At 49.2% G+C, this 26960-nt stretch overlaps 2 protein-coding genes across 5 annotated transcripts in view; one reads left to right on the top strand and one right to left on the bottom strand.

Annotated features, from left to right (window-relative positions):
• LOC130030168 (ceruloplasmin-like) overlaps positions 1 to 7652 on the top strand; it is a 53103-nt gene extending 45451 nt beyond the window's left edge. Inside the window, exons 16-19 of the mRNA XM_056121388.1 lie at positions 1371 to 1587; positions 2025 to 2164; positions 4713 to 4884; positions 7102 to 7652. Of these exons, the coding sequence (XP_055977363.1) occupies positions 1371 to 1587; positions 2025 to 2164; positions 4713 to 4884; positions 7102 to 7127 (555 nt within the window). The 3' untranslated portion in view covers positions 7128 to 7652. The remainder of the gene's footprint in view (positions 1 to 1370; positions 1588 to 2024; positions 2165 to 4712; positions 4885 to 7101) is intronic.
• A 646-nt stretch (positions 7653 to 8298) lies between these two features.
• The window catches only part of HPS3 (HPS3 biogenesis of lysosomal organelles complex 2 subunit 1), a 38057-nt gene continuing 19395 nt past the window's right edge, over positions 8299 to 26960 (bottom strand). The window contains exons 11-17 of one of the 4 annotated variants that reach the window (XM_056121389.1): positions 25442 to 25675; positions 23717 to 23902; positions 22609 to 22797; positions 21074 to 21181; positions 12727 to 12933; positions 11785 to 11875; positions 8299 to 8981 (exon numbers count right to left, since the gene is read on the bottom strand). In XM_056121389.1, the coding sequence (XP_055977364.1) occupies positions 8854 to 8981; positions 11785 to 11875; positions 12727 to 12933; positions 21074 to 21181; positions 22609 to 22797; positions 23717 to 23902; positions 25442 to 25675 (1143 nt within the window). In that variant the 3' untranslated portion in view covers positions 8299 to 8853. Of the gene's footprint in view, positions 8982 to 11784; positions 11880 to 12726; positions 12934 to 21073; positions 21182 to 22608; positions 22798 to 23716; positions 23903 to 25441; positions 25676 to 26960 lie in introns of those variants that run through there. The other 3 variants (XR_008793460.1, XR_008793461.1, XR_008793462.1) reach the window with 3 other exon arrangements.

Here is a 26960-nt window from a genome sequence, read left to right on the forward strand (position 1 = left end):
CCAACAAAACACTCAACCAGAAATCAGCACCTGTACCAAGATTCTTCTGTGGAATTAAACCTCTACTTCAAATCTCTCTTCTGAGCCCAGACCGGTCTCTACCTCCCTACTGAACATCTCTCTTCTATGGTGTCCCCAGATATTTCCAGTGGAAATCTGGGACCCCCTCCATCTCCTTCTGTCTTTCCTGTCGTAATCAACGTCACAAGTGCAACTTCTACACATTTCTTCAGGCTAGAACCCTGGACATGAATGAGCTCATCCTCCCCACTGGCTGGCTCAGACCATTCCCCATCTACAGAGCCCGGGAACAAGCCTTTCTCTCTATGCCCACAGGCCAGGTCCTTGTCATGAAGGCTTCCTTCACTCCCCCACCGGGATGACTCATCTCAAATGCAAATATGCCACCCAGCCTGCCCAGTGGCAACCTATGACCCAGAAGCTATAGTCTAAAATTCCTGAACATCCAATGTCCTTCAAGACCCAATCTGCAAGTCCTTGCCCAACCAACCAAGTTTGTCATAGATTGGGGTCCTCCTCCATGCCTAAAAGCTCTTGACATCTCTCTTAACAAGTGGTTCATTTCCTCTATTTCTGTATTTTCCCTGTGATGCAGAGAGTAGGGTGAAGAGTGGAGGCAGGACATGGCTCTTTGACTCATCTCTAGATTTTTAGTGAACTGGTTAGTAACAGGCTCATGAAAGAAGCAAACCAACACTGTTCCTTGAGGTTCTTATTAGCTGCTATTTAGCTGAACCAGTATATTTTATCTGGGCGGGGGTGTTACACCCGGCTATGCACAAGGGTTAGTCCTGGCTCATGCACTCAGGAATTACTCCTTTCAGTGCTCGGGGGACCATATGGGATACTGGGAATTGAGCCCGGGTCAGCCATGTGCACAGCAAATGCCCTACCCGCTGTGCTATCACTCCGGCCTGAGTATATTTCATGTTTGTGGGAGGGTTTTGGGGGGACACACCTGACAATGCTTAGGGGTTACTCCTGGCTCTGTAGTCAGGACTTGTTTCTGGTGGTGATTGGGGAACGATATGGGTGTTGGGGATCAAACCTTGGTCTACGGCATGCAAGGCAAATGCCCTACCTACTGTAATATCTCTCCAGCCTCCTATATTTGTTTGATTTTTGCACCCATTTCTGTTATTATGTCACCCATGTGACCTCATAACTATTCACCCTTGTTCTGACCTATTTCAAGTCGCAAAAAAACATACATGGTGGGGCCACGTGAGGGAGGGATTACTGATAAAATCACCCTCTTAAAATTCTTGGGTTCATGGGCACTGAAGTCCCAGTTGTCTGAAATCCTGACCCGTATCACAAGGATGACAAAATGTTTTGCTTGTTTCCAGGATCTCTATAGTGGATTGATCGGCCCATTGATTGTCTGCCGGAGACATTATATGAAAATGTCCAATCCCCCAAAGACACTGGAATTTGCCCTTCTGTTTTTAGTTTTTGATGAGAATGAATCTTGGTACTTAGATGACAACATCCAAACATACTCTGATCACCCTGAGAAAGTTAATAAAGAGGACGAGGAATTCATAGAAAGCAACAAAATGCATGGTATGATACATTATTCTGAAACCTTTTTTTTATTTCCTGCTTTCAAATAAAACCACTTTGGAGGCTACTCATGCCCCCCATTTTATAATAAACCACTTCAGTCTCACTTTATATGTGAGACTGGATTCTGCTTGAAGCTATTAACCTCACTCCATCTATCAGCCATCTGTTAACCTTGCTACCAACTTCCAAAAATCTCTTCCCACTTTAAATAACATCCAAATGAGGATTCATTCAGCCTTTTGGTGTGAAATGACTAGAAAAGTGATGTGATCTGATTATTGATCTTTAAGTACTCATGCTACCGACCTGTCATGAAATAAGTTCAGTTATCTCTAAAATAGGCCCTTTATGAGCTCAGCCATCAGACTTCCTGTGAGATGGCCATTGGTTTAAAATATCCACAAAGGTCATATACTGTCCTGCACTCTCCTCAGCTATCAACGGAAGGATGTTTGGGAATCTACAAGGTCTAAGAATGCATGAAGGGGATCGCGTCAACTGGTACTTGATGGGAATGGGCAACGAAATAGACCTGCACACCGTCCACTTCCATGGACACAGCTTCGAGTACCAGGTAGGAGTCACGCATGGTGGTTAGTTTTGCTGTTTGTCTGAAAATGTTTTCATACATATAATGAAGAAAGATATTTCCTCAGAGAGATCGATGGATAGTGGAAGTTTCAAGAGACATTTAAATCTCAAACAGCACACAGCCGTTTCTACCGTTACTGACAGTGCTTAGATCCTTGGCTTTGGGCTGGAGGAATAGCATTGGTTGGACTTTTGCCTTGCGTGCAGCCGACACAGTTTCAATTCCCAGCATCCCATAGGGTCCCCTGAGCACCGCCAGGAGTAATTCCTGAGTGTAGAGCAGGAGTAACTCCTGTGACTCGCCGGGTGTGACTCAAAAAAGCAAAAATCAAAAAAAAAAAAAATCCTTGGTTTCTTAGTCCACGGGTTCCCAGCTGAAGTGGGTGTTCACGGAGTTGGACTCGAATGTTCCTGGATTAGGCCCTGCACTGGAACTGTTAGCAGACATGGTGGAATGTTTACCCAAAGATGACTCTGAGTGAAGAAACATGACAAAGGTCAAGGGTGCCCGGGAGGTGACACCTGGTTAAATCATGTGATCTCCTTCCAGTCACAAGCAGCAGCTAATCTGTACGTGAGTTCCACTTACCCTACTTGGCTTGGGATTAATTCCTCCTGCCTACATTTTGGGGAGCTGGGATCCCGACACTGAGGTGAGGTTAAGCTTTTTACAGAAGGGAAGTTAATCCCAGTCCTCTACTCAGACCTCTGGCCTCATCAGAAGAGAATTTAAGGTGACAGACAGTGACACAAAATCTCCTGAAGATTTAATACAGCTCTAGGAGAGAGAGAGGGCAAACTCTCTGGATCGAACCTGAGGGAATAGAATCCGCATTAATTTTTTTAAAAATTTATTTCAGGGGCTGCAGCAATAGCACAGCGGGTAGGGCGTCTGCCTTGCACGTGGCCGACCCGGGTTCGATTCCCAGCATCCCACATGGTCCCCCAAGCACCGCCAGGAGTGATTCCTAAGTGCAAAGCCAGGAGTAACCCCTGAGCATCGCCGGGTGTGACCCAAAAAGCAAAAAAAAAAAAATTATTTCAGTATAGAAAAAGCCACAACTGTTGATATGATTCTAGAATTAAAATTGATTCGAGGGGCTGGAGTGATAACACAGTGGGTAGGGTGTTTGCCTTGCATGCGGCCGACCCGGATTCGATTCCCAGCATCCCATATGGCCCTCTGAGCAGCACCAGGAGTAACATTCTGCCCCTCTGCAGAGAATATTTGTGCAGTGGAGTTGAGTCGTTGGCCTAGCTTTAGTGGTGGGGAGAGGGAGCGTTGACTGGGCAGGGAATCTGGATATTTTAAAGGTATTTCTAAACTCAGGGGTTGGCGTTCATGAGAAAGGTGGGCTTTTTCAGGAAAAGTCAGCCCAAGGATGGAGATTACTCAGCATTGGAATTTTTATTACCATGTGTGGTAATTTTGAAACTGGCATCACATGTGTGATGGGGGACAGGATTATGGTAATTTTATTACCATCATTACAGTGTGAAATGACAAGTTTGATTGTAGGCCAGCTTTCTGCTAAGTCTCCTCTGCTCCCTGCCAGTTCTTCCAACTGACTTGTGTGGTTCTTGTGGCCACCGTATTGGCCTGCCTCAATTATACCCTCTGCCTGTCCCAAGTTCTGAATCTGAAATGGCCTGATGTGAGCTAGATCCCTCATCTGTGGTCAAAAACAGCCCTAGCTTTCACCCCGGGCAGATCTCAGAAGAAGCCAGTAAGAACCCGGCTTTAAATGAATGGTGACTATTTGGAACTCACTTTTGAAAACGGCATGCTGCTGTTTTTGATTATATTTCACATCCACATTATATTCTTGAGGCCTCTCGATTCCAGCCCTGCAGAAATAACCCTCCAGTTCTTACTGCTCTGAGTTCACATAAGCTGCTCCTAGATTTGTCTTCTCCACCTACCTCCCTTCGTGTTGCTATGGTCCTCCTTGTCTCAAGTTTCAAAGACAAGGGGGGGGGGGGGGGACAGCCGGAGCATTAGTCCAGCAGGGAGGGTGTTTGCCTTGCACGCAGCCAACCAGGGTTCGATCCCTGACATCCCATATGGTCCCTCAAGCACCACCAGGAAAAATTCCTGAGTGCAGAGCCAGGAGGAACCCTGGAGTATCGCTGGGTGTGACCCAAAAGGGGGAAAAAAAAAACCCAAAAATCAAAGACAAGCACTCCTAGGACAGGTTCCTGAGGACAGAGCTCAGCTGGGGCCACAGTTAAGTTCCCTTGTACAGCTCCAGCACTGGACAGAGGTAACCCAGATGAGAGTGTAAGAAGCTGTAGGAGGTCCTGATGGATGAAATTCACTCGCCAGTTTCTCATTCACACCTACCCAGTAGCCAAGACTTGAGCAACAATATCTGGCCCACATGTCTTACTGTTTGTACCAACCCAGAAACACAGAAGTTTTCTCTTTTTCCTTTTAAACAGACTAATTTCCCCGAACTGGTCAATGAAAGGTTATCTGCATGAACTCTTCCATATAATAACATTGTACTTGTCATTTTTTTCTAATTAAGAGCATGGACGCATATCGCTCTGACGTCTTTGACATTTTCCCGGGGACCTACCAAACTGTGCAAATGCTCGCCAACATACCTGGGACCTGGCTACTCCACTGCCATGTAGCTGACCACATCCATGCTGGAATGGAGACCACATACACCGTCCTCCCGAAAGAGGCGGTTTCAGGTGAGCGACTCTAGAGGCTGGGAATCATGACTATCTGCTCTGCTGCTTCGCCTAACTTCCTCCCTCAGTAGGAAGCATCTTTGGATGGGCTGCCTTTACTGTGTGGGCACACGGGGCATTGCCGGGGATCTAACTCATAGCCCATGCCCTCAAGATAGGTGCTTTGCTACCAATTCACCACCACCGGCCACTCCCCCAGTTCTTGCATCCACCACCCGGCCATGTGGTGGCAGTTACTAGGCACAGCACATGGAGAAACCCTTAAGTGTGTGTGTAAACTCACACAAGTAGGGGGCACGGCACACACACAGCGGCGGTGGCTCTATCTCTCCCGCCGCCCACGTTCGGTAGTCTCACCCTTCTCCCACCCCGGAGAGGTCGATGGCGATGGTCAGGCGGAGGAAGGAATGAGGGCCAGGCTGGTAGATATTAGTCGTAGTTTATTCTGATTCTCTCCTCATCTGTCTCTGCTCCGTCTCTCTGTCTCTCCTCCTTCTGTCTCTGCCCCTGCTCCCTCATGCCCAATCTACAGTCTCCTTATATCTCTCTCCAAGAGGAATTGGGGAAACAATTACACATAGGTGCGGTCACAATCAATAGGGGTAGAAATCAATAGGGGTAGAAATCTTGGCCTCAGGGAAGGCCGCTCCTAGCACAGATCCTCTCTCAGCAGGAGGACCCACCCTAGAGTGAAATCCCAAGGGTGTATCTCTCCTCTCCTTGTCCGACAAGCATATAAGCATATATAATATAAATCATTTTGTATGGATACAGTAAGAAATATCTTAAACTTATAGAATTGCTCTCCTAGGGCCATCTCGATCTCAGGCTACGGTGCTCAGGCCAGATAGTCCTTCCCACCCCTAGCAGGATCCTAGTCTTGTCGTTACCTTTGGATCATGACAGCATTTGTCCATGATCAAACTCTTAACTTATAGTTAAGAATCGTGGCACTTTGGCCTGGCCCATTTTGCTGCCAGGGTAGCTCACCGCTTGCCCTGGGTCCATTCAGTCCTTCGTCGGGACCCTGCTTTTGGGGTGTTAGGAACTAAGGGCAACTGAGGCTTAAGTCGAGAAAGCAGATGCCCGGGAGTGAATAATATTCAAGGCCAATCAAATCCTAAATTACAAAGCATAATGTTAACAGTCTTCCTGTATCTATACAAAAAGGATATTACTTTAAGGTAAACTATTCATAAGGCATAAGGAGAGGAGGAAGGCAATATTTCACTCATATATATAAAATCATAGATTTCTGGGAAACTGACCTTACAAATTAACAAAGTCTGATTAAGGGGAAAGCTGATTAACTGGGTGGGAAGGAGAGCATAGGGAAGACTGTTTACAGATAAACACAATGGAAGTGGAAGAGCTTCAGGAGCACTGTGATGGGTGTAACCAGATTGATGGGTGTAACCAGATTAATGGGTGTAACCAGATAAACCTAAGCTTCTTGTGGAAGGACAAAGCAATGTTACCTAACAAGTGTGAGTTTATAGAACAGCTCCTCCTCACTGGGTTCGGGGTGCCAGCTGGGTCACTGGGCCCTTTTCTGGGTGGCACACTCTTTATCCACACACATGGGATGGCAACGGCAAGTCAGTGCTCTGGGGTGTCTTCTATGTGAACATTCACCCCGTCCTCAGGGACAACATTCTCCTGATCTACGGTAAAGGAGAGAGAGAGAGAGAGAGACTGGGGACTGAACTCGAGCCCAACATACAGGCAGACATAGCATCACCGAGTCACAACCCTAGCCCCCAGATAAGAGACCATAGTCCATCTGGGGGGAACATCTCTGCAAAATGCTGGTGCTTTTTCTCAGTACAACAATGCTGATTTGTTCCTTCACTGTTGATTTGCTCCCCCGATGGTCCAATCAGCACTGTTACCTTTGATCCCTTGATTAAGGAGTTGTTTGCATGCTTTCTCAACTGAATGGTTACAATTTAGGATACTAATTATCTCTTATAATTCATAAAACTCACATGGGGAGGGAAGTTAATTTTTCTTTAAATAAGGCAAATGAGAGATTTTTAAAAACATAAAGCACAAAAATATAAACGAATCAAGAATAATTCAATACTAAAATAAAGGAGTAATTCAATATTAACACTGAAAAAATTGAAAAATATTTCAGAGTATCTACACTAATTCTTTCAACCACATAATAGATACTCATGTTTAATAATGGTCTTAAAATTTCTTTTCCTATAGAGACCAAGCCTGAGAGAAAGACATAAATTGATGATATGTGGAAACAAAACCAAAACAAAGAATGACTCCTAAAGCATGCGAAAGTATTGAATGGAATATCTGTTTTGTAATGGCAATAAGTATTAGAAAAAAAAAAAAACCTGAAAACGTACACCTGTGCTACATATATAGGAAATAGTGTATTCCCTGGCTCCGTAGGGAAGGCCAATGTTGTATACACATGACTTATATGCCATGTAACATTAGGGGCTGCTTGGAGCACCTGCTTAACAAAAGTACATTTCTCCCCATGCCCTGCTCTCCCCAAATCTATCGCCTGATGCCACTCCGGGTGGTCCTTTTAGTGTCATGATTAGAATTACTGACATGTTTCCCACCCGAGCCTTCCCATCAGCCCCGAGATGCACTGCTGACGTCATTTCTAACAAACCAGGGTGCACGGTGCTCGGGCTCAGAGGAAGTAAAAAATTAAACAGATACCCACTCTTAACAACACAACCGATTCCATTAAAATTGAAACAAAAATTAATGCAATAAAAACAAAAACGGCACCAGTGTGAGTTTTGTGAACCTCTGAAGAGACATGGCCAAAGGATGCTCATCTGGAACACAGAAAAAGCTGAGAAAACAAATCTCATAAATTAAATTCTGATTAAAGAGGAATATTGTCACTGTGGGAAATATAGAAGATGTTTCAAAATATAGAAAATGTCAGGGGACAGATGCTTGAGTCAAAACGTGCTACCAATAAGGGTGTGAACTTGGACTCAGAAGTCTTTAAAGAGGCAAAGGGAGGGATACAGTGATATAATTGGTACAATTGAGCATTTTTTTTCCTCATAGATTTTAGCTAGAAGAGCAGGAATATACATCCACAAAAGTTAAAACAGGGGCCAGAGCAATAGCACAGCGGGTAGGGCGTCTGCCTTGCACGTGGCCAACTCAGGTTTGATCTCCGGCATCCCATATGGTCCCCCGAGCACCGCTAGGAGTGTTTCTGAGTGCAGAGCCGGGAATAACCCCTGAGCATCGCTGGGAGTGACCCAACAACCCCCCCCCCCCAAAAAAAAAAGTTAAAACAAGTCTTTGGCTAAAAATCAAAGCAAACCACGCATTCCACAAACCATGTTAACCAGAAAGGGAGCTTGTAAACATTTACCTCATGACTCAGAGAGAAATACAGCATGGGCACTAAAAGAACCAGGAAAACACAGTCTAAAATCTTTTACTGTGGTGGAACATTAACACCGTTCTTAAAGGGGAAAAAACAAAACAAACTTTAAATAAAAAGCAGTCCAGTCAAGAAGTCTGGGGAAATCAGGGTTAAGACCCAGAGGCCCCGCAGTGACACGCTTTCGAGCTTGCTTGCACAATGTCCTGTGTGTTCCTGTGATGAAAAAAAGATTGTGTCCCATCTCTGATAACCGTAATGTTCCATGAAATAAAAAAGTCCCTTAAAAAACAAACAAAAAAAAAAACAACAACAAAAACCAGGTTTCTGGAGAAAGTTTTTCTGCCTTGCTGCTTTTGAATATTCTGGACAACGACACGAATTCAGTTCATAAATTAAGAAAAAAAAATAATGCCATAATACTGCCGCGTGGTCAGGAGGCAGCCAGAAGCCCGGGTACTGTTTGTACATATTCAGCACGAGAACCCTTCATGGACGTCGGAGCTGGCTTTGCCTTTGCCAGGTTCGGTCTCCGGACTGGACGAGGGGGGGGGGCACTTTCGTTGCCGACGGACGGCCCCTCATGTCAGGGCTTTCTTCCGGCTGCAGTAGAGGAGATAGGGCAGGAAAAAGGCAGCCGTGCCGTCCTCGGGGAGAACCGTCAGGAAGTCCCGTAGCTCCAGCTCCACGGCGACGACGGACAGTGTCTCTGTTTGGGGGGAAGATGAGCAACAGTGATCCCAGAGAGTCTGCCTTTCACCCCCAACGCAAAAGCTGGCCACCCGGAGTGGGTTCAGCCTGAGCGCTTAACTGCCAAGGAGATACAGGAAAATCAGACTGTCTCTGTCTCTCTCGGAGAGGGCAGGGGGAGGGGCTTTGGGGGCACAGAGAGCGATGCTCGGGGCTTACTCCTGGCTCTGCACTCAGGAGTCACTCCTGGAGGTGCTTGGGGGTGGGAGGGGTGGGATTTGGGATGCCAGAGATTGAACCCGGGTAGACTGTGTGCGAGGCAAGCGCCCACCCGCTGTACTTCCACTCTGGCCCCCAAATCAGTCTCTGAAAGCCACAGGTGGCCCACAGGCATTTATCTGTTCTCCCTAGAATTCTCCTGAGCTAATTTTCTTAGCAGCCCCAGGGGCCTGCGGCTTTGCTGCAGGGTTCTCCCACTATTTTTTTCAATCATTTCCTCTGTCTGCTATGGGTGAATGCAGGCAAGCATCCAAGTACCGCTCTGGATGTGAGGGTGCTGTGGCAGCTAACTGTTGAAACACGCACTGCCCTCACTTGGCTCCTCCCTCTAAGGAGGTTTCAGTAACGCTTGCATCTCTTTCCGTGACAGTTCTTCTTCCCTAATGGCAAAACAATGTGCTCAGCTGAACCTTGTCGATAGTCTAGACCTTGGTTCCCAGGCGCGCCCACGGGGAGGGCGGGCACCTGTCCATGCTGCCCTCCTCTGGAAGGAGATGCCCTCGCTCCCGCATGGTGAGCAGAGAGAAAATCTTCTGTTCCGTGTGCGTGCGTGCGTGTGTGTGTGCGTGTGTGTGTGTGTGTGTGTATGTGAGAGAGAGAGACAGAGAGAGCTGCGCACTGTCATCGGTCCAGTGTTTAGCAACCTGATCCTCCAAAGGGAACACTGATCCCATGGCAAGTGAGTGGGTGAAGCAAGAGTGAGACCGGGAGAGGGCACAGACTGTCATGGGCAAAGCTGAGGTGCACCAGAGCCCCCTTTCCCCACTGGTGACTCGAGAGCCACGGAAGCACCAAATTTCCTGGCCACCTGCTCACAGAACCATCTTCCCGAACCCCTAGAATGGCATTAAAATGCACCAAGGCACAGACGGCACCGCGATAACCCAGGCTACTAAGCCCTTCTGCATAGCCCCGGCAGGAGCAGTTTACGAGCCCCAAAGCGGAGACTGCAAAGTCTCTGAGGTACAGAAACCCGGGAGGGGACCTGGGGCCGAGCAACACTGCTCCCGCCAGGCACTGCCGCTGGCCAGTGAGTGGCGACCTTGGGCTCCAACGCCTCAGAACAAGATCACTATCTGAAACCTGCACTTGGTTGAAATCCGCCAGCTTGTCTAGAAAACTCTCGTCCAATGGTTAGAACGAGTTCTTTCTCGCTGGTGGAATTCTGAAATGACCCCTCATGCTCCATTTCTGTCCCTGAGTAGGAGAAATCTCAGTCAGTGTGCTCACTGCTCACCCGGAACACAGTGTCAAGGGTTTTCTTGACCCACGTCACTGGTAACACCAGTGTCAGGGGTTCTGCCTCCTGCGGGGGGGGAGCGGGGGGCCTTTGCCAGTGAGACTGTGCCCCTGAGGGGACATCTGCCAGTGTCCAAGACAGTTCATCATAATTGGGGTGAAGCTACTGCAATGCACCCCTAGACACACAGAAGAATTCTGGGCTCCAAATAATGTCGATAGTGTCCAGGCTGAAAAAGGCTGCGTCAAAGAGATCACGGCTCACAGCTCAAGGCACAGAGAGGTCCCTGGGCTCCGTCTCGCCTTCCCCAGTTCCAATACCAACTCTACAATCGGCCCTGAACTTCACATTGGTCCCCGGATGTGGAACGCGGCGTGCATCAGGGCGCTGCATATGGAGCAGAGCCAGAACCGGTTTCCCTTCCTGGATTCCCACCTGGGTGTGTTCCCGTGTACTCTGGGGGGCAATAGAGTGCAGCTGCCTGGAAAGACCCTAAAGTGGTTCAGATGAGACCCTGACGTTGTTCAGATGCCTCCCCTTTCTCCATGCACCTCCCAGGGGTTACAGGAAGGCTGGCCCCCCTGTGCAGGCAATGTGTTGTCAGGTATAACACGAGAGACACAACAAACCCAACAGCAGCTCCTGAGGTATCACAGGCTGAGTCCAACCAGACGCTCTCCTGACAGAATTCACACACACACACACACACAGAGATACACATAGACACAAACAGACACAGACACACAAAGCAGAAAACAGACATGCATACCTGACACACACAGAGACACACATACAGAGATACACACACACACAGACACATACAGACACAGAGACACAAACACACACATTCTTAGGTTTTGCAAACCTATTTTGAAAGTGGAAATGGAACCCTTAGTGGAATGATTATGAGTAAAAGAAAAAGCTCTAGTTTCGTAACTGAAAGGAATCAATGAACACAAAATGTGAAGATGTGTAAGTGGGAGAAACAATGAAGTTGGGAGTAACTTCCTGGGTGGGTCCGTGAAGACCCCTTCGATCACCTGAGAATCACCTGGAAAAACTAGAGAAAGCCTTCAGTAAATCGCCTTTTGGTAATTTGACGGCTCTCGGGGCCAGAGAGATGGCTCCAAGGCCTAGCACACACCCTGGCATATGGCTCAAGTTCAATCCTTGGCACCGGTGTTTCATGAAGATCACGGGGTGCAGCGCCCGCCTCAAATAAAACCCCCACAAAATAGTCCAATTAAAAACAGAGGCTCTCGATGAAATGTATAACCACGCGTGAACCGTCACATCACGCTACCTTTCAACGACGCCAGGTAGAGCTGACATCTCTCTCCTCCACGTCTGATTCTCTGGCAAAGTTCAGGCAACAGTTTCCTCCACCACAAAGTCTATCTTAGGGAAAAAAGAAGACATTTTCAGTCTGACACATTGAACATTCTGAGCCAATGGGAAGAAGGTGTGGGGGAAGCAGAGGGCAGACTCATCGCAGTGGGGAAGACGCCGAATGGACCGTTAGCAGCTCTAGCGGCAGCTGGACTATGAACACTTGACGCTGACACAGGTCACTGGTCGCCTATACTAAACGTGGCTTAATCAGCATACATGGTCACACCAGCGACAGCCTAATGCAGCCATATCATGAAAGCTGAGTTTAGAGCTTGAACCGCTCCCTGTCCTTATTATCCATACATACACACAGCTGTTTTCCAGAAGAAATATACACGTGCTCTCGAATCATCCCTCAGGTGGCAAGCAAGAGAACCGTTCACGTATAAAACTCTCCTGACTTCTCAGGCCTGAGAGGTAGCACAGCAGGGAGGTCGCCTGCCTTGCACGTGACTGACCCAGACTCGATCCCCGGCACCCCTGATGGTCCCTGAGCACTGCTAGGAGGGATTCCTGAGTGCAGAGTCAGGGGTAAGCCCTGAGCACTGCCAGGCGTGGTCTCAAAACCACACAGAACGACTCTCCTAACTTCCCAACTAAACACCGAGCACAGAAAGTATTTTTCCCTCCATATGATGCTTCAGAAATCCTCGGGTCTAAGTCTGATTTTCCAGCCACGGAGCTTTTGAAAGATAAAAGCCCCCCTGGCCATGCATTTTCTTGAAGCACACATCACACACGCCCACACGTCTGATCCTTGTCACTGCCCCTCCCTCAGAGAAGGCCACACAGGGACAGGGGCTGGTGCTGGAGTCCCAGTGACCAAGCCGGCGGGGGACCTGGAAGGGCATACCCGATTCTCCTCCTTCAGCTCATGGTTGGCGTAGGGGATGACGGCCTCCGGGCAGCGCTCCAGGAGTGTGTCCAGGCACTGCTCGTACCCTTTCAGGCGTGTGCGGCACAGGATGTGGATGCTGAGGCCCGCAGCCGTGGCTTCCGAGAGCGGTCCCAAGAACGGCAGAATGGAAGCTATGTCAAACGAAGGACCACATATGAGAGACTATGAACAGAAAAGCGAGATGTGCTGGAATGAGTCATCAAGACCACAGGTTTTTTTCTGTTTTTTTTTTTAACTATGTAGATGTTTTTATGATAGCTTTTGTTACATAGGAAAATATTTTTTAATTTTTTTTTTATTAGCGAAACACCATGAGGTACAGTTGTAAACTTACAAGCTCCTCTGCTTGGGTTTCAGTTATACAATGATCGAGCACCCATCCCTCCACCAGCGCCCATCCTCCACCCCCACCAATCCCAGTATCCCTCCTACCCCTTTTTTTCTTTAATAAAAGACAAAAGCTTAATTGCCCACATTCCACCGCCCACCAAAAATCAGACTCCACGCCTGACCTCCGCCACACCGGCAGGCCTGCCTCTGTATTTCAGACCCTCCGCTTGCACCTACAACCTTCCAGGGGAGGTCAAGCTCCCAGCCGACATCCCCGGGGCCTTTTGGGGACATCTCTCATTCACTTGGTTCCCAGCAGCCTCCACACCCAGTGGCCTCTCTCATCTGGGGTCACAGCTGGGCCCATAACGCCGCGCACTGCTGCCTGTGTGGCTACAGTCTGAGTTGCTCACTGCACTGTACACTGCTCGCACTTCTACTCCTGGTCCTGGGTGAAGATCTGCAGAGAAGAGCAACGCCCAACCGAACCCCTCAGAGACTCCCAGTAAAGAGGCCGACAAAGATTTCCCCTCAGAGCACAGCAAACATGACAGGAAGCTCTGCAGACGCCCACCAAACTCAACGAATGAAAATAAGAGTACTGGGCAGGAGGGCAGGAGGCCCTCCAGTACCAACCAGCCCTGTGACCTCTCAGACAATGATGAAGAAACACCCTCTGAGGGTGTCCAATGCGCACAAAGAAACAATGTCCAGACAGTCGGGGAAGCACGAGAACGACCGTGCTGAAATGAGAAAACCACAATCCGAAACTACAGACTAAGGAGGCGACGTTCCGAGCAGCAGAATGAAAGCAGCTAAGAAAAAAGGTCAAAGGGTTCCCAGCTGAGATGCAGGGGACCTCTAAAAAACGACAGAGGATGGGGGATAAAGGGTCTGAGAAGAAATGAACAGCACCGCAGAGAACTATGGGACGAGCCCGAGAGGAACAACAAAGAATCATCCGAGTCCTGTGGCACAGGAAGGCAGATGCAATGAAGAGTTACTGGTTGAAGAAGCCACAGGCAAGAACTTCCCAGCTGAGGGGGAATGGCACCACCAGCAGGTCAACCTGTACCTGTGAGGCGAGTGCACCAGCAGCCTCATGGCGCCTTCAGACTTCCAGATACCCCAAAATTGCTGCTGTGCCTTTGGCCAGACCCCAAAAACTTGGGGCAAAGTTTACCAAGAAAGTAAACGGCCAAAAGTTAGGTATGTGGGAGACACATCCACAAACCACCTCTGGCTCAGCTATATAATTGGAGGCAAGGCCTCTCTGGTTCCTGATCGAACTGCTTAACGGCCACGATCCCAGGGAATCAGAGAGAAATCTCGAAACCCAACGGCTTTTGGCAGAAATGCGTTTGGTCCTGCAGTAGGCTACTGGTGCCGGGCCACCCCAGGTGGGAATAGGTTTTGTGCCTTGGCCTGTTCCCCCTGGCGGCCCGGTGGCCGCCATCCTCCAGAGGCCACGGACAGTCAGTTTTGGACCCACAGTGACGAGACACATGAGGCCTCAGGGATGGGGGTGGAGCTGGCCCTTTCCTCTCCGTCCCAATGAGACCCCGAGTCATCGTCCACGAACGGCCTCTCTGGTTCCTTAATAAGCTTCCTAATGGCCATGAACCCAGAGACTCAGGAACAAATCTTGGAACCCAGCAGGTTTAGGCAGAAATCCCTCCAGATTTAAGTGTTAAAACTTCGGAATTTCATCTCATGGGAAGAGGGGCAGTACTAGCTCGTCCCTCACGCCCTACAAGGTTACAAGTTGCCCCCCACAAGCGGCTCTCTGGCAGAGCCATGGCTCCAGAGGCAAAAGGACTTACTTAACCCAGAGCCCGCAGATTGTGGCAAAAAAGTGAATGGACCATGTGTTAACCCACGGCGCCATGCCTCCCTAGGAGGGAAAGGGTGTTGCTCCCTTCCGCCTTTTTCCCCCATGGCAGCAAGGTGGCCACCGCCTCAGAGCTTATTGGAAAGCCAGATCTGAGCTGGCGGTGACGGGGCAACTGCAGTCTCATGGGAAGAGGGGCGGTACCAGCTTGTCCCTCACGCCCTACCAAGGTCACGAGTTGCCCCCCACAAGTGGCCCTCCAGACGCACAGAAACCAATCTCATAATTATTCTGGCTCTTTGCAGAAATCCCTCCAGACTTACCTAGTAAAATATCAGAAATCGAAAATCGCAAGGCCACAAAGTGGCCATGTGACATCATATGGTTCTCATAACCAGCTATAGAAATAAATTATTTCACAATGCCTTTTCAGCAATTCTGATTGTTGGGGGGAAATTCTAAACAATAATGGTGCATCTTTCGTTGAAATAATGAATGTAATCAAAGTAGAAAGAGAGTTAAGTAGAAATCATCTGCCTCACAGGGTATATTGGGGTTCTTGGTGGTGAAAAATAAGGACTGGTAAAGGGAAAGGTGTTTGATCATTGTATGACTGAGACTTAAACCTGAACGCTTTGTAACTTTTCCCACAGTAATCCAATAAATAAATATAAGGATAAAAAAAGAAATTCCCAGTTAAGGAGTCCAGGCACCTGATCCAAGAGACTCCAAGGGTCCCCGAGAAAACAGACCCAAGGGAAAACACTTCAAGAGACACTGTAATCAGAATGACAAAAGGCAAAGACAAATATTGAAAAAGAAGGAACTTATATACAAAGGAAAGTCCTTAAGATGCACAACTGATCTATCAAATGAAACTCTATATGCCAGAAGAGAATGGTAGGATATGGTTTTTAAAAATTTAAAGCAGAGGGCTGGAAGAATAGCACAGCAGGTAGGGAGTTTGCCTTGCATGTGGCTGAGCCGGGTTCGATTCCCAGCATCCCATATAGTTCCCCTGAGTGCGTGAGCCAGGAGTAACCCCTGTGCATCGCCAGGTGTGATCCAAAAAGAAAAGAAAACAAAACAAAACAAAACAAAATAAAACAATGCAGGAGCCAGAGAGACAGTGTAGCAGGCAGGGCGCCTGCCTTACATGCAGCAATCTCTGGCATCACAGATGGTCCTCCAAGCACTACCAGAGAAATTCCTCAGCAAAGAGCCAGGAGTAAACCCTGAGCATCACATGGTGAGGCCCCAAAACAAAACAAATCGACGAAATGAACACTTCATTAAGAATATTCAACAAGATCGTAATTCAGATGTGAAGGAACAATGCAGAGCTTCACGGACAAGCAACAACTCGGGAAATTCATAGCGCTGAAACCAGTTTTGCAGTAAGTATTAATAAGGGAGCTTCTCTAAGAGACAAGACAAACTTCTCAGCCCTTTGCCACTGTGTACAGCATTCGCTCTTGGCAGTGACGACGACCCACTACTAGACTAAGAAAGGTCTGTTTATCTCTGGTTAGTTAAGGGCCTTAGGTGATTTAAGTAATGAATTATGTTTCATTTACTTTGAATGTCATTTCTATGTCTATTCAGTTGATTTTTTTATTCTGTAGTTTTTTTCTTTTATTTACTAATACAGGTTTATAATATTTTCTAACAAAACCAACATTACCATTTTAGGATCGAAAGAAAGTTTAATAGGACTATTTAGATTTTCCTTTAAATTTTTTGGTTCTCTTCTCTTCACCCTTACTAAATTCTGTATCTGTAGATACATCTGTGGACGTATTTATAGAAATAATACCCTTTTTCACGTAAATCTTAAAATGTATTAGCAAAGAATTATTCATACTATTAATTTTTCAATGTGTCTGCCTGTAAAAAAAGACACAATTCTTGGGGAAGAATTTTTATCAACTTATCAATGATTTTCAGAAATTTAGCTTTATTCATCTGTATGTGGAGGTATCGCAGCTTCCACAATCAAAAAAGATCTCTCTCATGTGAATACAGAGAAACAGTAAAGATGGCCACCAGTCCCAGAACTGGAAGTCTTGTGTACAGGACTGAGCTTGCTGTATAGGGCAGAGTGGAGGAGTCCGGTGGACCCGGGTGAAGGGAAGTGGATGCTGAGGTGCCGGCTGTGGGGTTGGAACATGTACGAATGGAAAGTATAACTAACTGCACTATAAATCACAGCACCGCAAAAACAAAAACAAAAAATGGGGCCGGAGTGATAGCACAATGGGTAGGGCGTTTGCCTTGCATGTGGCCAACCCAGGTTCAATCCCCAGCATCCCAGATGGTCCCCCAGCACCGCCAGGAGTAAAATTCCTGAGTGCAGAGCCAGGAGTACGCCCTGAGCATCGCCAGGTGTGATCCAAAAAGAAGAAGAAAAAAAAAACAACACCAGCAAAGGGGAATAATAATAATAATAAACATAAAATTGAACTGAAGTCTTAAATCTTGAAAGATGTCTCTTTTGAACTAAAGGTAATCATCTTTTATTAACTGGGGTACATGCACTAGTACTGGGGCACCCTGAGAATTGGGGCACCTCCCAGGAATGCTGGGGGACAGGGGGTTAGCCTGATGGTACTCGGGGGAGACCAAGGCTACACCCAAGTGATGTTCAGGGCCACGCACTGCTGGGGACCAAACTCAGGGCCTTGACGTGCAAGGCAGGTGTTCTAGCACCTGAGCTCTCTCCCTGCATGTGCCCCCAGACGGCAACCAGTTTTTTTTTTCTTTTTGGGTGACACCCGGCCCCGGCGATGCTCTGAGGATTACTCCTGGCTCTGCACTCAGGTGTTCGGGGAACCATATGGGATGCTGGGAATCAAAGCCGGGTCGGCTGCAAGGCAAACGCTTCACCCGCTATACTGTCGCTCCAGCACCCAGTTTTTAAGCAATATTTTATTTGCTTTGGACAGATAAGCAAGAATGCTTTAGAACGCGCTCCTAAGGAAATAAATGACATGTGGTGAAAGATTTATGTCCAGTGATGTCCATCACAGGAATGACTATATTAGCAAATACCCAGGAGCAATGTAAAAGTTAAATAAGGAACATGGAAATAAATGATGGGGCATTCATATAAAGGAATATTATATGGAGACTAGTTAATGAACATCTAGTGTGAGGCTAGCTCAGGATAAAACTGAGCGTAAAACACTCAACACAAAATTATATCTCGTGTCTGATGAGTTCTGTAAAATCCACCTAGATTCGCACATAGGAAAAAATACTTTTGGAAGAGCATAAATATTTGCAGTCGAGATGAGCTTCCTGTATGTGAAGACAAAGTTTATTTTTTGTTTTCTATTTCATTCTTCTCTGGGAGTAGAAACTGTGTAAGTAACCAAAACGGAAACATGGCAATGAAGGCAACGAGAGGAAGTGTTGAGTCTCTGGTCGCTGATCACCAGCACTATCTGTCACAAGCTGAATGGCAGAGTCGGTGCTATTTCAGCATTCGAAACACGAGTGGCACTTACTTTTAGGCATAAAGGCGATGTCTGATTCCACCACCCAAACTCTCCCTTTCTCCTGGGTAAAGCATGGCCCCACCCTGATCTTCTCCTTCCTGTATTCTCTTTGCTACAGCTTCTTCTCCGCCTCACTGGAGGACTTGGAACTTCAGCTACCTACTCATGCTCAGCGTGATGATTGCACTCCAGGTACCTACTAAAGAATGGCTGGGAGAATAAGGTGGGAACCTTCCCTTCCGGATAACTTCACAATGACCTTCACGGGAATTACTTCCTGATGACAGGAGGGCCAATGTGAAATCAGGTGATAATCTCCCAATACGGGGAAAACAGATGATTTCTATGCTCAGTCATGACTGACCAGGATCCTGAATGGCCTGAGTAACCCAAATGAGGGTCAAAACCAAAGTGCTGCCTTGGAGAGACAGTACAAGGGTCAAGGCACTTACCTTACAGGGCACTGGCCCCGGCTCAATCCCTAGCACCACAAATAGGGTCCCCCAAGCACTACCAGGAGCCACCCCCGAGCACAGAGCCAGCAGGAACATGGTCAGGAATGGACCACCCTGCTCCCGGGCAGGGAGTGGGCTTGCCAAGGTTGAAATTTCTGCAGTTATCCAGGAACATTTCTACTTGGCCTCATCCATACCATCCAGACTTTAAAACGGAAATGTAAGACGTGGGAGCGGTACCCTATTGGGTCAGGCTGCCTTGCAAGCAGCCAACCCAAGTTTAGTCCCTGACTCCCCAGATGATCCCCGAAGCACCACCAGAAGTGACCCATATGCACAGAGCAAGAAGTAATCCCCTTAATACTGCCAGGTATGGCTCCAAACGCCCTGAAAATAGGAACACAAACTACTGGATCAAAATTGGTCCCAATGTGTCATAAGCCAAAAGCTGTCTGCTTCGAAGTGTGTGTGTGTGTGTGGGGGGGGGGGGGGGGGCTCCAATTTTTTTATCTTTCCAATCTTAGAAATGGACTTCTCTCTACCCCAGCACATGCACGACCCCTTTCCATCTCTGGCCTCCACGTCAGACACCCTCGGCTGGCCCTGCCCCTCCCTCCTTAAGCACCACCAGGAAGATGAGCTGGGGTGGGGCCAGGGGGCAGAGCTTCCCCCGGCACAGCCATGCCCTGGGGAGGCGGCGCTGGGCAGGGCTGGCCACAGCTGCTTTTGCTCTCCGACCTGTGTGCAGGGGCAGTGGGGGTCGGAGTTGGCATCATACAGTTTGGAAAAGGCCCTCCAGGTTCTCCAAGTCCTCCCAGACTCCCCATTGCTCTGCCCAGAACAAAGAGCCTCTTTTGCTACCAAACATGCATTTATTTATTTATTTATTTGGAGGAATTGACCCACAGAAAATTTAGAAAATTACAATTAGGAAAAAGACTTAAAAAAAAAAAACTGAAGCTGGAGACAGAGCAATAGCACAACAGACAGGTACTTGCCTTACACGTGGCTGACCTGGGCTCAATCCCTGTCACCTTTTATGGTCCCCCGAGGCTACCGGGAGTGACCCCTGAGCACAGAGCCAGGAGCAAGCCCTGCGCACTGCCTGGTGTGGCCGCACCCACTCCCCTCCTTGTGCCCTCTGCCCCCACCCACAAAAACAAAACAAAACCAAACTTGAGGCTGACTAAATTCCTACCTGCACAGCAAAGGCTCCTGAAAAGGACCCATTTAAAGAATGTAAACGGGAGCCTGGACATTGCTGGGTCAGGTGCGGCTGGCAACACTCCTGCAATCAGGACTTTAAACCTGCAGAATCTCCTGTGCGGAGGAGGAGCTGCCTCCAAGCCCTTCTGAGCGCCTGGGAAATGCCTGCACCCTCGGTGGCACAACCGGCAGCTTAGACTCGGTCCCCAGATCACCCGACTGCGCTCACTCGGCCCCAAGTGGCTTAGCCTGGGCCGCCTAGCCCATGAGAGCCGGTGCCTGTCCTGCCGGAATCCCTGCAGGAAGACCCACATGCTCTGACTGCACGTGAAAAACTCATTCTCAGGAGCCAGAGAGAGCGGCTACTTTGCCCCATTTCCAACAACACAAACAGAGGCCTAAACTGTGAGAGAGAACACTAAGAATACACACACACACACACACACACACGAGAAAGAGAGAGAGAGAGAGAGAGAGAGAGAGAGGAGAGTCAACCTGCTGACCCCAGCTCTGTCCACAGGAGACCTGGGTTCAGTCCCCAGCAGGATATGGCCCCATGCACTGCTGGGGGTGACTCCTGAACACTGCTGAATATGGTCCCAAAGCAAAAAAAAAAAAAAAAAAAAAAGAAGAAGAACAGAAATAAATACAAGCATAGTAAAATTTGCTCCACCCCATTAATCACAAAGTGCTCCTGAGCACTTGAGGCCTGAGGCCGATTAGCCACATGGTCGGATCCTACTCAGGGGTCCACAGGCAGGAAACCAGGCTTCTCCCCAAAGGACGGCCTTCCCCATAGTTCTGGGATTGTGGTGGAGGGTGGTGTTAACTACGGATTGTGCTTCCCGCCAAACCAGGAGTGACCCCTGGGTGCTGCCAGGTGTGGTCCCCAAAGCGAAACAAACCCCAAACCCACCCCATATGGTTCCAAATATTCCTGGAACAGGCACATTCATGTGAGAGGCGGTGATTCTATTTACCTGCAATTTCCTAAGGTCTTCGGCGTAATTTTTATCGGGCAAGGAATCGGAGGATATTAAGATGCTAACCCATGGGTAGACCAAGCCATAGTGACCACAGGCGCTGATCTGCAATGCAGAAGACATTTTTTCATCATTAGAGTACACTCAGGGCTCACTCCTGGAGGGGTTCCGTGGCCCACATGGGGTGCCGGGGATCAAACCGGGGTCAGACACATGCAAGGCCAGTGCCCTCCCCTCTGATCTATCTCTCTGGCCCTAAAGTGGGCATTTCTGGATGCAAAGAGCAAGCAAGGGACATTGGAAGGAGAATCCCCCACCCCCTGCAGGTGGGCACCACCTTCCCAGGGCAGGAAGCCTTTGAGATAGGATGCAGTAGGGAGATTTTCAGCTTTGTGCATACATCAGCACTGAATACTGCCTTATGGTTGCAATTTTAAAATATTCCAGAGAAAAGAGCACAGGGCACACAGCCAACCTGGTTTGATCCCTGGCACTACATATGGTACCGAGTTCCACAAGGAGGGACTCCGGAGCACTGAGCCAGGAGGATGCCCTGAACACAGGGGGCTGCAGCCCAACTGCACCCCTCCCCACCAAGTAATATTTCAGATGTTCTGTCTAGCAAAAGAACCATGGTACTTCTAAATTAATTACATTCCAAGAAAGTTAATAGTATTGAATACCATTTCTATTTTCCTTGGGAGACAGAAATCTCTTCAAGACAATCCCAGTGAGCCCCCCGTTACTCAGGAAACAGGTGACTTCACCAGTGGGATGGAGGAGCTGGAGCGATAGCACAGTGGGGAGGGTGTTTGCCTTGCATGCGGCCGACCTGGGTTCGATTCCCAGCATCCCATATGGTCCCCCAGCACCGCCAGGAGTAATTCCTGAGTGCAAAGCCAGGAATAACCCGAGCATCGCCGGGTGAGACCCAAAAAGGAAAAAAAAAAACCCAGTGGGATGGAGGGGGGCTCTAGGGGAAGGGAGCTGGAGGGCACAGCTGACGGGACAGGGGTTCTGTCCCACATATCATCCTGATCCCGCCAGGGAGGGCGGAGAGGGGACCCCAAGGGAGGAGGGAAGTGGTGATGTCTGGGGCACACTTCCTCCTCCCGTTCTTTGGTACCATTTTAGCAGGTGAGGTAGGGGCAGGAGGGGCTGTCTTTGAGAACAAGAAATGACTGACCTGCATTGGCAGCTTCCTCAGAGCCCCCCCCCCCCCCCCCGCGATTTTTTTTGCTTTTTGGGTCACACCTGACAATTCACAGGGGCTACTCCTGGCTCTGCACTCAGGAGTTACTCCTGGCAGTGCTCGGGGGCCATATGGGATGCTGGGACTTGAACTCAGGTCAGCTGCGTGCAAGGCAAACGCCCTCTCCACTGCTATCGCCCCAGCTCCCATCATAGACCCGGTTTTAGGAGTATTTTTAACCCTCCTTCAATAAGCAATCTGGGAACTTATGGCCCAGAGGGCTCATTCTCCCGGTGCGGAACGGCCAAGCTCAAGACTGCATCTCACCCCGTCACCTTACCAGGTCTTCAGCTGTGCGCAGTGGCGTGGTGTCGGGGGGCTGCCCGTTGGCCAGTCTCCATATGTACTGTGACGTGAGTTTGAGGAAGAGTTCCTGAAGAACCACCTCCGGGATACAGGCGACCAGCTGAGCCTCCCAGAAGTCGACCAAGAGCTGCGGGATGGCGCCTTCCTCCTTCCCGCAAAGCAGCTGGCAAAGAGGGCGAGAGGGTGAGAAGGGGCACTGGCGGGCACAAGCGGACTCTGTGCGGAGTGCATCCCCGACTCCGTGACTAGCTCCACAATGGGCCACGCACAAGCGCACCGAGACTTGTCATTCCGAACGATTCAGTCGGCTTTGTTTACTTCTATTTCTGAGCTTCCGGGGCACACCTTGCAGTGCTTGGGAAACACTCCTGGGTCTGTCCTGGGGCTGCTCCCACCAGTGCTTAGGGGGCCTGGAATGAGGCCCAGGTCTCCCACCTGCCAAGTACACACTCCAGCCCCCAGATCGAGCTCCCGGGCCCACCGCCAGACATTTAAGCAGGAAACAGATCCTCGGCTGCACAAATGAGATTTACCCATAGAGTTCTCAAGCTTGGATATTTAGCTTCTTCATTGATTATGTACCAATCTGCTTTTTTAAAAAAATTTTCCAATTAAAAAAATACGCTCACTTTCTAATTCTGCTCCCAATCCCTACTTATATTTACAAGGTCAGGCAGAAGAAAATGTTGGGTGGGGGGAATGTGGATTTGGGACCACAGCCAGCAGTAGCCAGGACTACTCCTGACTCAGTGCTCAGAGGTCACTCTTGGCGGTGCTTGGGGGACCATCTGGGATGCTGGGGTCAAACCAGGATCGGCTGTCACACGGCTAGTGCCTTATCCCTGGTACCACGGTTCCGGCCCAGAACTACATTCTTTTGTTGTTGTTGCTTTTTGGGTCACACCCAGCGATGCTCAGGGGTTACTCCTGGCTCTGAACACAGGAATCACTCTCCTGGCGGTGCTCAGGGGACCAAATGGGATGCTGGGAATTGAACCCAGGTTGGATGTGTGCAAGGCCAACGCCCTACCCACTGTGCTATTGCTCCAGCCCCCCAGAACGACATTTTTGAAGCGCCAAACCTTGAAGAAGGAATCTGCTTCTTCCACTCCGATCTGGCTGTTCCTCAGAGAGCCCAGGACAGACGCCACGAGCAGGCCAGGCCAGGTGTCCTTCAGGTAGCCGGCAAGCTCAGTGGGAACCATTCTCCCCTTCCTCTGCTGGATCAGCAGTCGGGGCTCCAGGGCGAAGCCGCACACCAAGCTCATCTTGCAAAGAAAAGGGAATTGGAATAAAAGGCCTGTGGCAGTGAGGTGGTCGAGGTAGAAACACACACTGAGGCACTGGACAGTCAGGACTAAGCTATTCATCACTCCAATCTCAGTGCTCTCTTCCACTACCAAGACTAGCTTTCTGGTCAAAGGAGGGCATCGGGGGTAACTTCCTTCAAGGGGTAACTGTATCCAGTCAACATTAAGGGGAGTGGCATACCCTGGCAATATTCACGGGTTACTCCTGGCTCTGCATTCAGGAATGACTCCCGGCAGTGCTCGGGGGACGCTATGGGATGCCGGGGATTGAACCTAGGTGGGCTGTGTCTAAAGCAAGAGCCCTACCTACTGTACTACTGCTTGGGCCCCAAGCCCCAATTTTATATAGCAGTTAAAACTCAGGTCTCTGTTCTGAAAAAAAATGACAGATGTGAAGTCTTCACAATCATGGAGGAAAATTCATCTTCTAAGAATTTCTTCAAAGACCTCCTCACTGTCAATGCTGGCTTGCTCTCCTCAGCATAACCAAACAAGTAATTTGTACAGGACCACAGCACTTCCGCCCACTGGGGTTCAGAAACCAGAGTCATCCTATGAGCGGCTGACCACAGCCAGGCATGAGAACACAGGCACCAGGCTACCGAGATCAAATCCTGGCTGACCACTGGCACTATGATCTTGGACGAGGGTTTTTTTTTAAGCTCTTTATGTTTTAGTTCCCTCATTGCTCGAAAAGCTCTAGCAGCGCCTCTCTGCCAGCAATGTGGCACAAACTAAGATGGGACACACAAGAGACCTAGAGCTGACCCGGGACGAGGGAGGTTCTCAATGAATATCACTCCTCCATCTCTCCCCCTCAGAAGCCCATCTTTGGTGCACATCCCTACGTGACTTGGCGTCTCTACGTGGCTTCCAAAGGCCAGCTCCCGTTTCCTTGAAAACCCATGCAGAAACCCAAGCATCTGTGAAGTCACCCGAGATCTTTCTCCCCAGTAGATATTTGAGCTTCTTAGACTACAGGACCCAAGCACAACACTGGGCAACGTCCGTTACCAGAATTGCTTTAAAGTCAATTTCTTGACGATTTATTGCGGGTTAATGTCTGATCTGTGAAGCCACTGTGTACATTTCCATAGCCGGGTTTGCATCAAAGCTTTGTGAGCGAGAAGGGCGCACGAGAGGAGAAAGGGTTCAGGGAGCCGGGGACGCTCCTTAGCCTGTGCTGGCTCCCGTCCCGTCTGCTGTGCCCGTGTCCTCATCAGTGGCGTGCTCACAGCGGTCATCCACCACTCAGGCCGGAGCGGGCGGCTGGCCGGGGCAGGGCTGGCCCTTCACTACAGCTCCCCACAGTACTACTTCTCATCCTCCCGCCTTTCTCATTCGCCAGACCCCAGCACCTCCCCGCCCCCCCACACCCCCCAGTGTTCCATTCCCGGATGATATTCCTACAGCCAATAACAAGGAGCCGGCCAGAAGACGGCGGAACCCCTGGGCCCAGCCGGGCCCAACGCTGTGAACGCCAGGCAGGGGGCCTACCTCGGGATGGCTTGCCATTTCGTTCCTGTACGTGTCCAGGTCGCCCATTTTCAGAGCCATGGTGGCCTTGGTCAATGTCACCAAGACGGACGAGCACAGGGACGAATCCAGCCTCCTGAGGTAGCTCATGGCAGCTGAAGGGTTCAGGTTCTTCATAGACGGAGAGCAGAGGATGTGGGGCAGCTGCTTCGGCTCTGCCACGAAAAACATCTCCGCCACTTTGGCTGCTAGCTCCTTGGGGGAGAGGGCGAGCAAGAAACAAATGGCCCGGCAGTCAACAGAGGGGAGCCAAGCAACGAAACACAGTTCAACCGGCTCGTCCTTCACGCCCAACCGCGGCCACGAGTTGCCCCCTCCCCCCTCAAGAGCAGCTCTCCAGCACGGCCAAGGCTCCAGAGGCACAAGGACTTAATTCAGAGCCCGGCAGCTTGCAGCAGAAATGTGAATGGACTACGCGTTAAACTACAGTGCCATGCACCCCTGGGAGGGAAAGGGCATCTGTCTCTTCTGCCTCCCCCCACCCCGCCCTGGGGGCAGCAAGGTGGCCGCCACCTCAGAGCTTCTTGGAAAGCCAGGAATGAGCTGGCGGTGACGGGGCAACTGCAGCCTCATGGGAAGGAGGGTGAAACCGACTCGTCCTTCATGCCCGACTGAGGCCACGAGTTGCCCCCATGAGCGATTCTCCAGGACGACCATGGCACCAGACGCAAAGAAACCAATCTTGTAACTGTCTGTCTCTTGGCAGAAATCCCTCCAGACTTTAGTAAAATATCAGAAATCCAAAATCGTTCGACATCATATGGTTTTCATAACCAGCAATAGAAAACAAATTATTTCACAATGCCTTGCCAGCAGTTCTGATTGTTGGGGGGAATTTCCAAACAATAATGGTGCATTATTTGTCAAAATAATGAATGTAATCAAAGTAGAGAGAGTTAAGTAGAAATCAAATCATCAGCCTCACAGGCACCGGGAGGGGTGGGAGGGGGGTATATTGGGGTTCTTGGTGGGAAGGGAGGAGTGTTCGATCATTGTATGACCGAGACTTAACTTGAAAGCTTTGTAACTTTTCTCACGGGGATTCAATAAATGTAAAAAAAAAAGTTCAATTGAGACAGAGCCACACACTTGTACGAAGAATCGTGCATTGTCTTATGCTGTATTTGAGAAAGACAGCATGAGCTGGGAGACAGAGGAAAACGCAGTGAAAATATCGAACAAGTTGGAGCCCGGCACAATTTCCACAAAAGTTGTGAGCCTGTGACTAACTCCACTCCAAAGTCCATTAGACAAAAAATAAAATCCGAGTAGAAAATACACTTCCTGAGGTCAAGTGTGAGCACATTTCACCTCTCTAAACCTGAAAGCTCTGGGCAGCACAATACCCAACTCTGCATAATTCTAATTCTTTCTTTTTATTGCTTTGTTCTTGGGCCACACCTGGTGATGCTCGGGGGTCATTCCTGGCTGTGCATTCAGGAATCACTCCTGGCAGTGCCCTGGAGACCAAATGGGATGC

The sequence above is a fragment of the Sorex fumeus genome, unplaced genomic scaffold (assembly GCF_029834395.1).
Source record: "Sorex fumeus unplaced genomic scaffold, SorFum_2.1 ptg000044l, whole genome shotgun sequence".
NCBI classification, from domain to species: domain Eukaryota; kingdom Metazoa; phylum Chordata; class Mammalia; order Eulipotyphla; family Soricidae; genus Sorex; species Sorex fumeus.